This window comes from Cariama cristata, unplaced genomic scaffold (genome assembly GCF_000690535.1).
Source record: "Cariama cristata isolate BGI_N322 unplaced genomic scaffold, ASM69053v1 scaffold44328, whole genome shotgun sequence".
Classification (NCBI taxonomy): Eukaryota; Metazoa; Chordata; class Aves; order Cariamiformes; family Cariamidae; genus Cariama; species Cariama cristata.
The window spans coordinates 6,143-20,708 of NW_009633706.1; the positions used below are offsets into that span (position 1 = coordinate 6,143).

Sequence of the window (14,566 nt, forward strand, 5' to 3'; positions counted from 1 at the left end):
GTCATGAATTCTCTAGTAGTGCTGCACTGGGAAGCCTGGTGGGTTGGGTGGAAAGGAAGGAACAGAGCAGTATACCACCTGGGGCCTCATTGGGAAGCAGAAAAGGCTAAGGACTGGGAAAAAGAGATAGTGAAGTAACAATTTGTTTACAGGAGGCTGAGAGGAGGTAGGGATTTTTGCCAGCAGGAAATACGACATTACTAGTGATCCTCAGGGAGAACTCAGTGCTCACCTCTGAGTGAGGGAGTATATGGGTTGTTATTTTTCTATGAAAGAAAAACAGGTGAGAAAGCAGCCTAAGCTGCTGCAGGGCACCTGCAGAAAGCCTATGTTGTTACCCTGTTGCTCCCTCTACTGAGCTATCCAAACTGTAGACTAGGAGAAACGTCATCACCTTTTTTTACTGTTCCCCCTGCTGATTCTAGAGCAGTTATTTGTAAATTGTGTAAAACATGTTGCTTGGTGTTCTACAATCTACAGTCAGATCTGTGGTGGCTGGTTCAAAGTATAGGGTAACTAAAGCTGCATAGTAACCTGTCAAAACTTGTAGATTTACAACAGTGCAACTTCAGGTTTGAGATTTATGTATGTTACAGCAGGCTCTAAAATATGAGACTAACTAGTTTGGAATACTTTGGGTAGTTTCCGTCTGTCAGGTAAAGAACTTTCAGAGCTACATAATATGTACAGACTAAAAGATGTGCTTGCTTACTGGAAGCTCAGTAATTGATACCATCTCAAGTGATATGCTTGGAATGCTTTCAGTATTTGCTTTTGAGTGCCTTTCATTCAAAGCAGTATTAAAGCTCTATAAGGGTTTAGGTGCTACAGTCTATATTGACTTTTGACCTGGAGCTATTGAGAAATGGCCATAGTAGGATGGGAAGAAAATATTTTACGAGCAACTCTCATGTGAGGGATTCAGTGAAAAGTCAAAGGAGACACGCTGTAAAATGCTTAAAATTTATTAATCATCATTACTTTTTTTTCATAAGGAACAAAAATAAAACAATATTCCAAAACAAAATAGAAGAAGAAAATATACCACACCCAGATAACATGACTAAGACTAAGAAATGGGATAACATCAATTCTGAAAGAAATGACCCAATAAATCAGTTTTCCAAAAACAAAATAAATAGCAATGGTTCAGCTTTTAAAAGCCTCCTAGGAAAGAATTTACATTTATTATTATTATTATTATTAACTTTTGTTTACAAAAATCCTTCATATGCCCCTGTTGGCAAAAAATATATATATATATACTTCTGTAAACAGTTAACCACAAACAAAAAAATTTCCATATTTTCATACAGTTACTATGCTGATGGTGTTATGTAAACAGAGAGTAGTGTGCAGCAGCTTCTCATGATAGGATTTCTTTCTTTTTCTCATGAGAACACATAGGGAAATTTGCCCGTCATAAATTGTTCAAAATGTTGAAGTTTATAGTTTTGAGAAGGTATGGCTTTCTGCAGTCTAAGTTTTCCTTAAAGGAAAAAGAAAAATAAGCAGAGAGGTACAGTTTTCCTTAGGTGTTGGTTGGTTGGTTGTTTTCTGGACTTTAGCTTTTGATTTATCTCAATGAACTGGAATGAAAATGTTGTAAAAAAGGTCACTCTATGTCAATGGAAATATGACATATTGTCAAGTGTCTATATTATGCCACCACAGGCAAGCTTCAAGCCAGAAAAGAATGTTGTTCTCGTAATAGACTTTGTGCACGTGTAAATCCAGCTCTCAGTCTTACGGTACAGCACTTCTCAGAAGACAAACAAACAAACAGAAAATGTCAAAATGACCTTATGCTTTACCTCTCAAGATATAAAAGAAAAGACATGAAAAACAATGGAAGATATATTGGTAATGAAAACTGAAATAATGTAGACAGACATATTGAGTTTGTATGCAGAAAACATAATCTGTTCATCCACAATTTTAGCTGCTTTTGACACTGTTGTATTTTTTCAAAGTTTTTTATTTTTTTTTAGTCTTAAGTTCAACCCTTGTTTGACTTCTTCTCTCTAGTTCTAATTTTAGACATTCACTTGTTCCTGAGAGGTCTTTATCTATTTTGTTGCCTGTTGGGTGCTGGCTTGGAGAAGGCACTCAGCATTCACACAGCTGCATTTCTCTACATAGGTGTATGAATGATCAAGGTAGGTTCCGTCACTGCATGTCAGAGTCACCTTTCTTTGGCTGGTCTTGATTTCCTGACAACACGAGCATTTGTGTTCCATCGTGTTTGCCTCTGGAGAATATCTGATTGCAAAACCAACAAAAGAGAAATATTCAGAAATTATGTGAGAAATACCACTGTCCCTCCTACTCGTTACTAAATACAACCAGAAGTTGTGTGCTTGCATGTGGGACTGTTGCTCAGTATCACCATTCTTACAGTATTGTGGTGAAACATAAGTAAGTTGCTCCTTATTGTAAAAATGGACAGATATAGCTATTCATTAAGGCACAGAAAAAGTAAATTAATTAATCCAGATTGCATATTAAGCCAGTCCAAAATGAGAGAATAGTGAGAAACAAGTAACCTCACTTTTACGTGGACAAAATCAAAACTCAGGTTTATTCATTATGACACTGAACAGGCTGTTAAAACATTGTGAGTCTTGAGGTAATTAAGCTAGTACATCATCATGCCTGTTAAAAATTCTAGTTTGCACGATGGAAACAGCTGATGACTGGGTGGATGTTGGACATACTAGAAAATCACTTGTGATTTGCATTATGCAACTAGTGTAAAAAGTAGAAGACAAAAGACAACAATTATCTTTTATACCACTTACCGTGAGTAAGTATCACAACTGCCTTCACAGTATGTCATCTCAACAGGTGCAGGAGATACGCATCCATGATATTTGATGACAGTAGTGGTATTGTGCTTCATACAGCCTGAGGTTGTCACAAACCAATGAAAAATAGGTTAAAATATATGTGCATATAAATAGATATCTGTGTATGATAGACAGTTTGTAGTAGAAAACTGAGATAGATGGAGCTGAAATAGGAAATTAGGTCACAGTGCATTTCTCTTTTAATTGCTAAGGGCCAAATGATGATTCTTGCTGCTTGCATTATCAATGAATTAAAAATTCCCTTTTGCTTATGCAACATTGGTGCAGGATGGAGAAATAAAGAGCAGTACTGTGGCAACTGCTCAATGCACACCCACCTCCCAGGACTGGCTTCACTTTCTTCCTTAAAAGAGAATGTATCTATGGAAGTTGGAGAATAGTCATAGTCCTCTCCTTCCCACAAAAAGGCTAACATTTAACAGTAGGGGATGGGAAAGTTCACCATATCCATGTTTTCCAAGGCCCTAAAGTGCATGCTGGAAATGTTCTGTTCCTTTTTTTTTTTCCATCTGTTTCCTTTCTCACCCCAGTGTGAGGCAGTGGTCCCAAACTTGGTCTGTTCACCTCTTCTGTTTATGCATCTACCATGCAAAATGGACTAATATACCTAATAAGGCACATATTATCATTACTTACTCTTAACAAAATTATCATTACTTACTCCTTGGTTTTATTTGGCATTCTTTGCAGCAGCCATCGTCAGATAGCTTGATCTCATCCTTGAGTGGGAAAACAGAAAAAGATAACTCAGATTTCTTATCTGCATACTAAAGCAGATACTTTTCCTGCTTCCTAAGCTTCTCCGGCACCAGAAAGTTTTTTATATTGACAAGGAATCTAATTTCAAGCATGGCTAAATATTAAGGGCACATAACTACTTTAATTCAATATTAGTAAGAGTTCTTTGAAAGCTGACATTGAGGGGGACTGGAACTGCTTTGTTGTCATCAGAGGTCAGCAGTAAAATTTCAGAAATAAAACTTGTGGCACATGTGGGATATTTTGAGTGACCAAAGTCAGTACAGGTGAAGGATTATGTCAGACATGATAACACAATTAATGAAATAACTGACTCCCCAGATGTGTGGGGCTGGTTCCAATCTACCCTGAGCTGTATTAAGTTGAATGATGTTGTGAACTGAAGTCTCATTTTCCTTCACCTTTGCTCTCAATAAGTGAATTCTAAAAAAGAATTTATAATCATAAATAATTTAGGAATAAAAATATCTTTTTTTTTTTTAATAAGATTCTTGCTTCTAGGTCACCTGACACTTTTAGGAATACAAAACATTATGCTATACCCTTTTCTGTAGTGCCCAGTCATCAGTGAGGATTGATATATCACCCATTTTAATTTTGCTTTGCTTTTCTGAAATGAAATTTGATGAGGACCAGATTCAGAGAGGGTAAAATGAGAGCTACATCCTGTGTGATGCTTCTGCTAGGTATTTTCCTTGAACACCATCATCCTTCTATCACTGGTGTTAGCCACTGCAGCCTTTTCAAACACGAGAATGGATAGAAGAGTACTTACTGGATCACAGTCTTCAGGGTTAAACGGAGGACAGCTTTTCTGGAAAACGACTTGAATGAACTGGTCATCATGTTTTTCACATGTGTAAGTTATACACTTATCACCAGGTGGGTTCCAGAATTCTCCAACCTGAAAGTAGTTAAAGTGAATAAAAATTTTCTTCCATAAAAACGAAACAACCCCCCCCCCAGTGTCTTATCATTGCTGCCTACTGCGGTTTGACTATTCTGAACAATTTCCTTGAATTTTAGCTGATAGTTACTTGTCACGTTATCAAACTGCTTTAAGACTTTTTCATTAACCAAGTGAAGAGGCTGTATTTTTATCTGGATATGGACATGCTTTTTGTGTGAATAGGATAAGTATGTGGACTCATTTGGAAAGATTAATTTGTGTTTCAATGGTTTTGTCACCAGAATTTATGTGTATCTCCATTCAGATGCACGGCAGAATTTCTGCAGGCTTCACTGACTCATCCTGTCCTAAAACTCTCAGCTAACTTGAGATTGGCTGTTTGGAGCAGAAAACTGCCTCCACAGATAAAATTATCCTATGAGCAAAATGGGTGCTATATTTTCAGAGCTGAAGGCCAATAAGGGCCCGTTGCTCTCACCTATGTATTTTTCTATGTCGATTTCTGAAAGCCATTGTTCAGTATCACAGTTGCTTCCAGAAGTCTTAGTTAGGACTGGACTTTCATGGCTCAAGGTACTGTTCAAGCTGTGTGAAACAGTCCATTCGCTGCCTGAATAAGTATTTGTCTAACATGAGAAAAGTTGCAGCAAATAAGTGTGACAAAGACAAGGAGAGGAAAGAGTGAAAAGACTAGCAGAGTTCACTAAAAGTGAACTAAAGCAGGGTTAGTTACTTGGAGCACGTGTATAATGTTGTCTCCCATAGTCACTACACAAGCCGCTGCCTTGCATGTGCCACAGCACTGTCCGGGTATCTTTGTGTACTTGTAACCCTGTTTTGAAAGAAATAGAGAGGAGATGACAATGAGTCAGGACACTGACCTGAACTAATAGATATTTGAGCTGCACAGGGTAGGAATTACTGACAGCAAAATAACACTCACCACTGGGCAGCGTGTGTCACAGATAACAGCCTCGCACTTGACAGTAGCGTGGTGGGGGCTTGAGTAAGAGGATTCCAAGCAGGTGCATTCTTCACAGGGGCCTGATGGAATGACAGCTCCAGGCTAGGGGAAGTCAGAAGAAAGTCATTATTAGTCAGTGAAAGCAAGTTGCTTTGTGTATGTACATCACAGATGATACAAAGCTGAACTATGTATGGGCTAAACTACCTTCAAATACAATTTTGGTTGTTTTATTTAAGCGGAGTTTCTGTGGTTGCTAGTATCCATTTTGGAATTAAATTCTGCTAATGCAGAAAGTAGAGCAGAAAATGCCTTTGCATGTAGGGAGGGTGTTGACATGCTGACCTCAATTAAATAATTAATAATGTTTTATCTCAGGCCTTTCTGCAAAATATGGTCCATGATAGGAGTCTCAAAAACATTGCGTTGTGAGCCTGCGTGAAGGTGTATCGTTATAGTGAGTTACTCTGTGTACTTACAGCATAGAAGGTTTCATTGACTACACAGCCATGTCCTGTAAAGAAGGAATAAAGACGGTGTCATAGAGGTGTAAGTTTTAAGAAGCAGAAGTATGGGAAAAAACTGCTGCCTTGTTGGCCCAATATAACACAGATAATTTGCATCTTTGTCTTTTAAGGTTTTTGTATTCATAAACTTAGAAAAATATAGCTGTGAAAAACACATGAACATAGTACTTACTGCATTCAAAGGTAGGACAGCATTTTCCAGGCGGCATTATTGTGACTACTTCCTGTCCTTCTAAGCACTGAGGTGTGATCTCAGGGCATAGGCTAGTGTTGCAGTCTGTTTAATGTGAGAGAATATAGAAAATAATGAACTCAGAATTTTTAAATAAAAGTAATTTTGTTTTGCATGCACTTCAGTTTTCCCATGGAGCAAATATGGTGGTGTTTACACAAGCTAGTTTAATGACTAATTCAGTATATTTGCCCAGCTATTTTTAAAATGACTGAGTTTTTCCATAACCTTTGTAAAATGAAGCATTGTCTGAGAAGAATAGAGTGGTGATTGCTGGAAGGAGATACTTCCAAAGAGAAATTTGTACCAATTGGGAAATCTGATGTCTCTCAGAGGTTCAGGAACATTCTTGAGCAATTTTTAAATGTTCAAGACTTTTTTTTTTTTTTTTTAACTTTAAGATTTTTTTTATACTGGTCTTTGAAACAGAAAATGCTTTAAATAGTTTTTGAATACTGTTTCAGCTGGTGGTAGCATTAAAGGTTTTCAACATTAAATTAGAGGAGATTTCCAGTTACTTTTCCATGTCTAACTGTGTAAAATCTTCTAATCTTTAAATTTGTTCTCTTCAGGCATCTCGTAAATGCTCTGCAGGAAGGCCCTAAGAAGGGGGATGAGGGAGAAAAGCATTGTGAAATCCATGCAAAGTGTAAAAAAAGAGAGAAATTATTGCTGTTGTTCTCCAAAATGAATATAGTATATTCCCCATGATAAAGAAGTAAGATGGTACTTACAGCACTCAGTCCTGGTACAGCATGGATCTTCTGGTATCGGTACCTGAACAGGCATGTAACCTGGTTCATCACAAAATGCTTGCTGTATCAGAGAACATTTGTGTTTTATACAGTGCACTTTAAGAGTATTTTTGTCACAGACACATTCCTGGCAATCTTTTGTCCATTTTTCTCCTGGCTATATAAAAGAAAAAGAAAAAAAGGAAGAAAAAATTTAAATATAAATTCAAACAAATATCATTCTACTCATTTCTAGTTGACTTATTCATGGATACAGTGGTACCTGATTACATCAGCCTTTTAATATTTCTAGTATTTTGGATTTTATAAGAAACTTTCAAACTGAAGCTAATTAGGGGAAGAAATTGGAGGCCACCAAAGGTTCTGAGCATATTCACACAGCTATTTCTATTTATTAGTAGTGTTAGTATGAAGGATACAAGACGTCTAAAGGAGAAGTGATTGAGCTTTGCATGCAATTTTGAATAAGAAGTTATCATACAACATACTCATTTGCATGTTAGGTTACAAAGATAAATTTCTATAATTTGTATGCAGCTGAGGAACTAAGAATGTAGACTATCAACACTATCAGCAACAGGTAAACTTTGTTATCCATCTGTCCCTTCATCTCTAGTAACGTTAGCAAGCTAAATTTGTGGAAATAAAAGAAGCACATATGCCAAAGTTCCACTACTACCATCTATCTTTTTTTCCTCCTCTCTTTTTTTTTTCTTTTCTTTTTTTCAGTATCTGAAGTGATGGTTATTCAAAGAAAATCCCATCACTTACTATTAAATTTCGTAAGGAGTATTGTGGTTTCTGGCACTCATTTTTATTTTTAAGACTAAAAGGGAGTGAACTTTTGAAAAAAACCCTAAAATCTCCCCCAACCTAAGCAAAACTTTGTTTTTTGTGAAACATTAAATATCCTCTTGCTTCACTTGTCTGTGCTTGATAAACCACATTGATTGTCGTACTCACCCATCTGGATACTCCATTTGGTTCCCTACAAGCTGGAAAGTAAAAGAAAAAAAAAAAAAGAGTGGAGAATTACACCTCTGAAAACTGACACAAGGGAGTAAATTTATGCAGTTTCAAATACAAATACTGTGAATATAAAACTAGCAAGAAAAAGAATAAGCAGACTAGCTCTTCTGAATTGTAGAATTCTGCCATCTTGGTAGGTCTCATGGAAGGAAGGAAGATGGAAAAAAGGTAATATTGATTATTATTTGATTTTTAGATGGGGAGACTAAAGGAGCTTAAAGAGGCTGATTTGCCCATGACCTGGAAATGTAGAAGATGGCAGTAGAACACAGGCCTTCTGACTATCAATCCTGATCTCTATTTATTCCCCAAACTAGCTACAGATTACTTACAGCATTCAGAGACACAGATGTTGCTATCTTCACTTATGAGTGTCTTTCCTTCAGGGCAGAAACATCCTTCAGTTACTCCATAACCAGGAAGCTCAACAGGGCTAGAATGGGAGGAATGTATGTATTTAAGTACAACGTTTTTGCAGTGAAGCAGGAGAGAGAGCAGCATATGTAGAAGGTCGACATGTCAGATACAAGGGAGATAAAAGAATTTACATTTTCTGAAAAGCAACAGGAAGTGTATATTCATAGAGCTGATTGATACTTATAAATGTTGAATAAATTATCCAAATTCACAAGACATTTTATTATGAAGTAACTCAATTTTTCTAAGGAAAGTAGATAGGTAACAATAGAAAAAAAGAAAAGTATAAGCTGTTGTTTTGGGGTGGTTTTTTCTTTTGTCTTTCCATACCTTGGATCACAGGTAGCAGGGTTAATGGGCCCACATGGCTTGTATACCATGTTTGCTGGACAGTTGTATGCTGTACGGAAAAAGAGGAAAAAAGATAAAAAATTGACAGTAAGTGCATTTTTGCAGCAAAAATAACTGCAGCTTTGCCTTCTTCATCTGCAGCTTCTGTGAGTAAGGATGTCGCTGTATTTTTGTAGACAGTAGTCAAGTGTTAGATGCAAGATGTGTTTACTGAATAAAACACTAATTACTACCATTTCTCAGACACATTTTTGAGTTGTGCAATACTTACAGCATATATTGTTGGTCTTTCCTCTCCAGTCAATGCAGACACCTCTAGCAGCACATTCTGTAGCGTATATCTCCAAACTGGAACACTGCATAGATTCGTCGGCTATGCGACATCCATCAAAAACACAGCCTTTGAAAAATGGTTCTGGTGGTATCACGTCATGGCATTCTGCAAAAATCCTGCAGACAGAAAAGAAACCAAACCCCTTTTATGTTAACCAGTCATTACATGAAATCTGTTCCTGTCAGACAGCACTTCCCAGTTAACAGCATGTGACTCCCTGCTTCAGGAAGGAATGTATTGAGAAACAAAACCCTAAGAATGGCTAATAATCTGGGAGATAGATAGAGGGAAGGAAAGGTTAGGAGATTTGAAGCTCCTTTTGTTTGTTTGTTTGTTTTTTTCTAAAAAGGCTAGTGATCATAGTGTTTCTGTATGTGTACACAACTTTTCATCTATCTGATAGCAGAAATTTCATGAAAAAGGCAACTGCATCAGGTTGAGGAAAAAGGGATGATAAAAGTAGCCGAGAGATAGAAAAATTGCACATACTATAGCTTATAATTTATTAGACACTATAGCAAGCACATGTAAGAGGGCCTTTATAAGTGACCCAGCTGAAAAAAAGCTTTTGTCAGAGCTCACCCAAGTATAGGAAATACTGCAGAAAACAAGCCTTTGTGCTTTTGGACCTCCATGTTTTACATAAAATTTACAAAAAATGAAGGATGCTTTTTGAGTGACATGTTACTATCTGCTCTATTAACCTGGTTGCTAACCAGTCTTTATGGTTTGTACTGAAGGCCCGCTTCAAATTTAGAGTTCAGTCTTAATAGTGTAACTAGGAGTGAGTAAGCATACCCTGGAAGGTAGGAAGGGAGAAATATGACATAAATCTGTGTGGTTGCAAGCCAGGGAGTATGGATTTTAGTACTTGTGGCATCTCTGGTTTTCTGACTTCACCTCTCCTTACTCAGTTATCTTTGGAATGCAAGTCATTAAAGAACAGCTGTTTCTTTTGCAAAGGCCTTTTACTATGTATATATCCCGTTGTTAAGCTGACATTTTTTGCTATTATCACATGCTAAGGCTATAGTTCTTACTCTTCTTTTAAGATACTGAGACAGTTTTGTCTAGAAAGAGTGAATTCATTCAGTTTTTTTTCTTACTCGCTCCAGATAAGCTTGCAGAGGGGAGGCGTTTCACAGTGAGGCTTTGGTGGAGGTGTGGTTACAACTGGTGGTATTGGTACTCCATGGCATGACTCGTTGTTACCAACAATCCAGTGATGAGCCATTTGGGGACAGGAAGAAATGATCTTACCACTTGGTAAGCGGCATTCATCTAATTTATTATTTGTACATGTTCCTGGAAGAGACAAACTATGTAAGTCTCATAAGCCATATCAGAGATGCCCAATACATTATTGTGCTGATACCACATTTAGGAGTGATGTGTTCATGAAATGTATAAGCTGCCTTGCTTCATAGGGGATGCTTTCTTTAGAGTTATATGAACTTGAATTTAGGTTAAGGAAAAACAAATAAATCTAAAACCCCAGCCCAAAGACAAAAAACAGGTTGCTGAAATATTGAGCTTTTGGTCCTACGGAAGTCGAAGAGCAGAACTGTTTCCATTTCCATTTTACTACTGTTTAAAAATTTCTGTCAGTCATGAGGCTACATAGCCAGAGTGGGTGACAATAACCACAGCAGGGTGGGGAAAGAGGTCCACTTCCAATTAGTCCATCTGTCTTACCACACTGTCCTTCAGTGTTGCTGCCAAATTTGCTGTATGGGAGTTTCACGGAGAAAATCAGCCCACTAAAGGTGATGGTTGCACCAATCTCTGGTATTTCAACAATCATGTTGATGCCAAGTGTGGAGAAAGAAATGCCATCTTTTTTGAAGCCTGGTTTGACAATCTTTTTGTTGAAGTACATCTGAATGCAGTGTTAAAAAAAATCACAACTTCAGAATATGCACTGTTTCTGTCTGGTCGTTTTAAATAATGTATTTTCTAATCTTCATAATCATGCATAACTCCATATTGTTGTGCACCACATCCAACGCCCATTGGCATAGCAATAACAGTATATATATGCATTAATTTCTCAGCCTGTGTTACTGTGTTGCTACAGTGTGATAATAATCTAAGTGGCCTCTATGTAATGTCTTTATGCAGATTGTGTGCTAATACACAGCATTCTAAGTCCAAGTATTTTCTTTGTATCCCTCATCGTTTTGTTCATTGTAAACATTTTTCTATGAAAATGAGTGGTAATCTTCCTTAGCCACAGAAACATTCCTGCCATTATTATGTAATAACTTTGCTGCAAAATCACAATGTCCCTATACTGCATGTTGCTTGGCATTGGAAAAATTGTCTGAATTCAAAATGGAGTCAAATGTCCCTGGTGCCAGTTTTGTGTAGCAGTCATATTTATTTGTTAGTCTAAGCTGTTCCATCTGCAGCCTGTATCTTATATGAGCTAATGAGGGTGGACATATTTGCTTAATAACTTTTTGTCAGGAATTATTCTGCAAATTCCTTCTCCTTGAACTGGGATAAAGTAAGAGTTAAAACTGTCAGTTATTGTTATCTTTCACAGGGAATCACTGGACTAAATGTTTCAGCACACCTTTCTGATTGTAGGTAAGGAGAATTTGGCATGGGTCTGTAGGGGAGAGTGCATGTTGAGACAAACTTTCCCTCCCACCTCTTGGTATTCTCCAAGCAACTAAAAAATTCCCCAGTGTAATAGTGGGACTGACTTCTCATTTTCACTGGCTTGCCAGCACTAGTTTAGGATCATGAAGGTGAACTGACACCTCCAGTCACCCATTTTCTTCAGCTATACCTCTCTTCCCAGCAGGGAATTGGTGAGGGAATTAAATCATGGCTTTGTTTGGTGCCTGAAATTCCCTATGTAGAGGAAGCAGTCCCTAGTCATCCAGCTGATGAGGGATACATACTCATCTTCACCATGAGAGAAGAATCATGCTTGTGATTTGCATTTGTGTTTCTTCATAATGTGTTTACTTAAGTGAATGACACAATGTACTTGTTTTCATGAAACATGAATCAAGCACTAGTGTAAGCATTCTTTCTGTCTTCTCACTCTATCAGCTGTATTAGTCTGTTTCCTTGTGTTATTTATATATACACATACATGCACATAATATTTTCATATCTGCATAGTGCTCAGCTATTTCTAACATTTGTTCTTAGAAACTGGTGTAATTTTTTTCTTCCTAATGATACCATCTGCCCTCATCACCTCCATGATATGATAGTCTAACAGACTGTATTTTGAATGAGAATCAGTAAGGCCTATGAACCTTGTTTCTTTTTTTGCAAAAACAGAGAAATAAGAAATACGTATTTTACCACATTGGTCATAACACCATTCATGAGTTCACGGGTCAGCACCACTTCTGCAGATTTGTAGAAAATAATAATGGATTTAGGGCAGGAAAGTCCATCTTTTGCATTGCAGTAATAGTTGTCAATGTAAACGCGGAAGTTGTCATATTTAGGTACAATCTGTTTCACCAGGACGTAAGTGCAGTTTTCAAGGAAAGTATAGTAGGTTCCATCAAAAGTAATGTAATGAGGATCACCCCATCCACTGCACACACCTGGCAGAGAGAAAATATTTAGAAAAATAACATGAAAATTAATGTAGAAGAAAGAATTTAGAAAGTGAAGTGCATATACTACAATTTATAGAGCAACCCTAAGAAAACAAAATGCCCATATAATTGGTGTGGATTTTTGTTTTTCTTTCAAAAAAAGTTATTCCTTAATTTACTGATGCTTACATTGACACTCGTATTGGTAACAGCAGCCATTTTCATCAGGTACCAGTATTGCCGGATATTTGTTTGCACAGGTAATTTCCTTTACAGGTGGGCAGTGCGTTGGAATTACTTCTACCTTGTTGTCTCCCTTACAGATGAGTTCTGTACAGTTGGATAATTTGTATCTTTGTCCAGGCTGCAAAATGAACAAAAAGTGCTGTCACAGGAGTTTGCAAACAGATATGAACTTTACTCGTATTTTTAGTTTAATGGTATATTGTTTCCAGTAATGGTGGTGTTGGAAAGGAAATAAGTGTGTGTTAATTCTCTTCAATTTGTGGTGCTAGCAATTTGTAATGTTCACCAGAGGTATTCATAATTCTGACCATGATACAGAGGATCAGAAACTCTTCTATTTTCCAAACCTGAAACAAAGACTAAAATGAAAATCTTCACTGATGGAAGTGAAAGTCTTCACTGATAGTACAAAGTTGTCGATATTCTACACAACCTATATTTTTTGTGCTAAAAGGAGCTGGGAACCTTAATATCAGCTATTTCTTCTACATGAGGAGGTCATATGAGGTTTGGGGGGATAGGTCTCAGGCTAGGAGAACTGATGTCCTTTATACTACCTATGTATACTGTACTTCACTATCAGCACAGACCATAACCATCAAAAAAAAAAAAAAAAAGATTGTATAGAGAAGTACAGGTAAGAGGACAGGAGAACAGAAAAAGATACAAGCCTCCACCATTGCTTATGTTTTTCTGTGTCATGAAGAAACAAAATGCACAAGAAGACTACCTCTATTATTTCAGTAAGAAGGTTTGTTAGTTATGAGATGCAGTGCATCAGAAAGTATTTTACTAGCACTGAAGTAACTAGAAAAGATTATTGTAGCCTGGTTTCTCAGTATGATAAAAATGTAGAGAAGGCACATAAAAATTTTATGTCATGTATATTGCCCATTACTAGCAACACTTAACTCTGGCAATTGGCACGTGTAAGGTTTAAAGGCTTGAAACTGTTCCTTTCTGATACCACCTTAACATTGATGTTATTTAAACAATCATAACATAAGACAAATAACATACCTGTAGGGGAGGGTAAGTAGGAGAAACACAACCATGAAATGGAACTCTTGGAGAAGTGGTAGGCAGAGGAACTGATGTTGTTATGGTAGACCATTCAGGGGACGTAGTGGTTACAGGAGTAGTAACATTACAATGAAGAGTATGTCGTTCAACTCTGCAGGTCGGACTACAGACGGCGTAAAATCTACATCCATCACTATCCATTCTATCATAAATCAAATCACCTGATTAAAAAAAAGACAAGAAAGTAAGATACAAAGAAAAAAAAATATTTATAGTTCGAGAGTACATTACAAAATTTACAACTAAAATTTCTGAATACAATAACATGAAGTTTAGGAAAAATGTGGCAAAAATAATAACAAAGTACTAAATAAAAGATGTATAGACAGAACAAAACAAAGTAAACTAACCAGGTGAAAAAATAGCATTGCCAATTTTACAGAAACATGGTGTGGATACAGGAGTAGAAGAAGTACTGGTGCAGCACGGTTGAAGTGTGGTAATACTGGTGGTTAGGCTGGTGGTGGTGGTGATAGGTGTGGTGGTTGCGCAACTGGGGTTAGGCCTGCAGCAGAGG

The 14,566-nt window shown here is 37.1% G+C and overlaps 1 protein-coding gene across 1 annotated transcript; it reads right to left on the bottom strand.

The window, feature by feature from the left end:
• Nucleotides 1-4,404: 4,404 nt before the first annotated feature.
• On the bottom strand, nt 4,405-14,210 carry LOC104166783 (mucin-5AC-like; the record flags this gene model as incomplete). The annotated part of the gene is made up of 12 exons (XM_009706844.1): nt 4,405-4,533; nt 5,483-5,605; nt 7,040-7,174; nt 7,981-8,012; nt 8,379-8,479; nt 8,794-8,863; nt 9,086-9,264; nt 10,255-10,453; nt 10,844-11,027; nt 12,476-12,726; nt 12,910-13,084; nt 13,987-14,210. Coding segments are annotated over 12 exons (1,802 nt in total), but the record flags the coding sequence as incomplete, so codon positions are not given.
• Nucleotides 14,211-14,566: the final 356 nt, after the last annotated feature.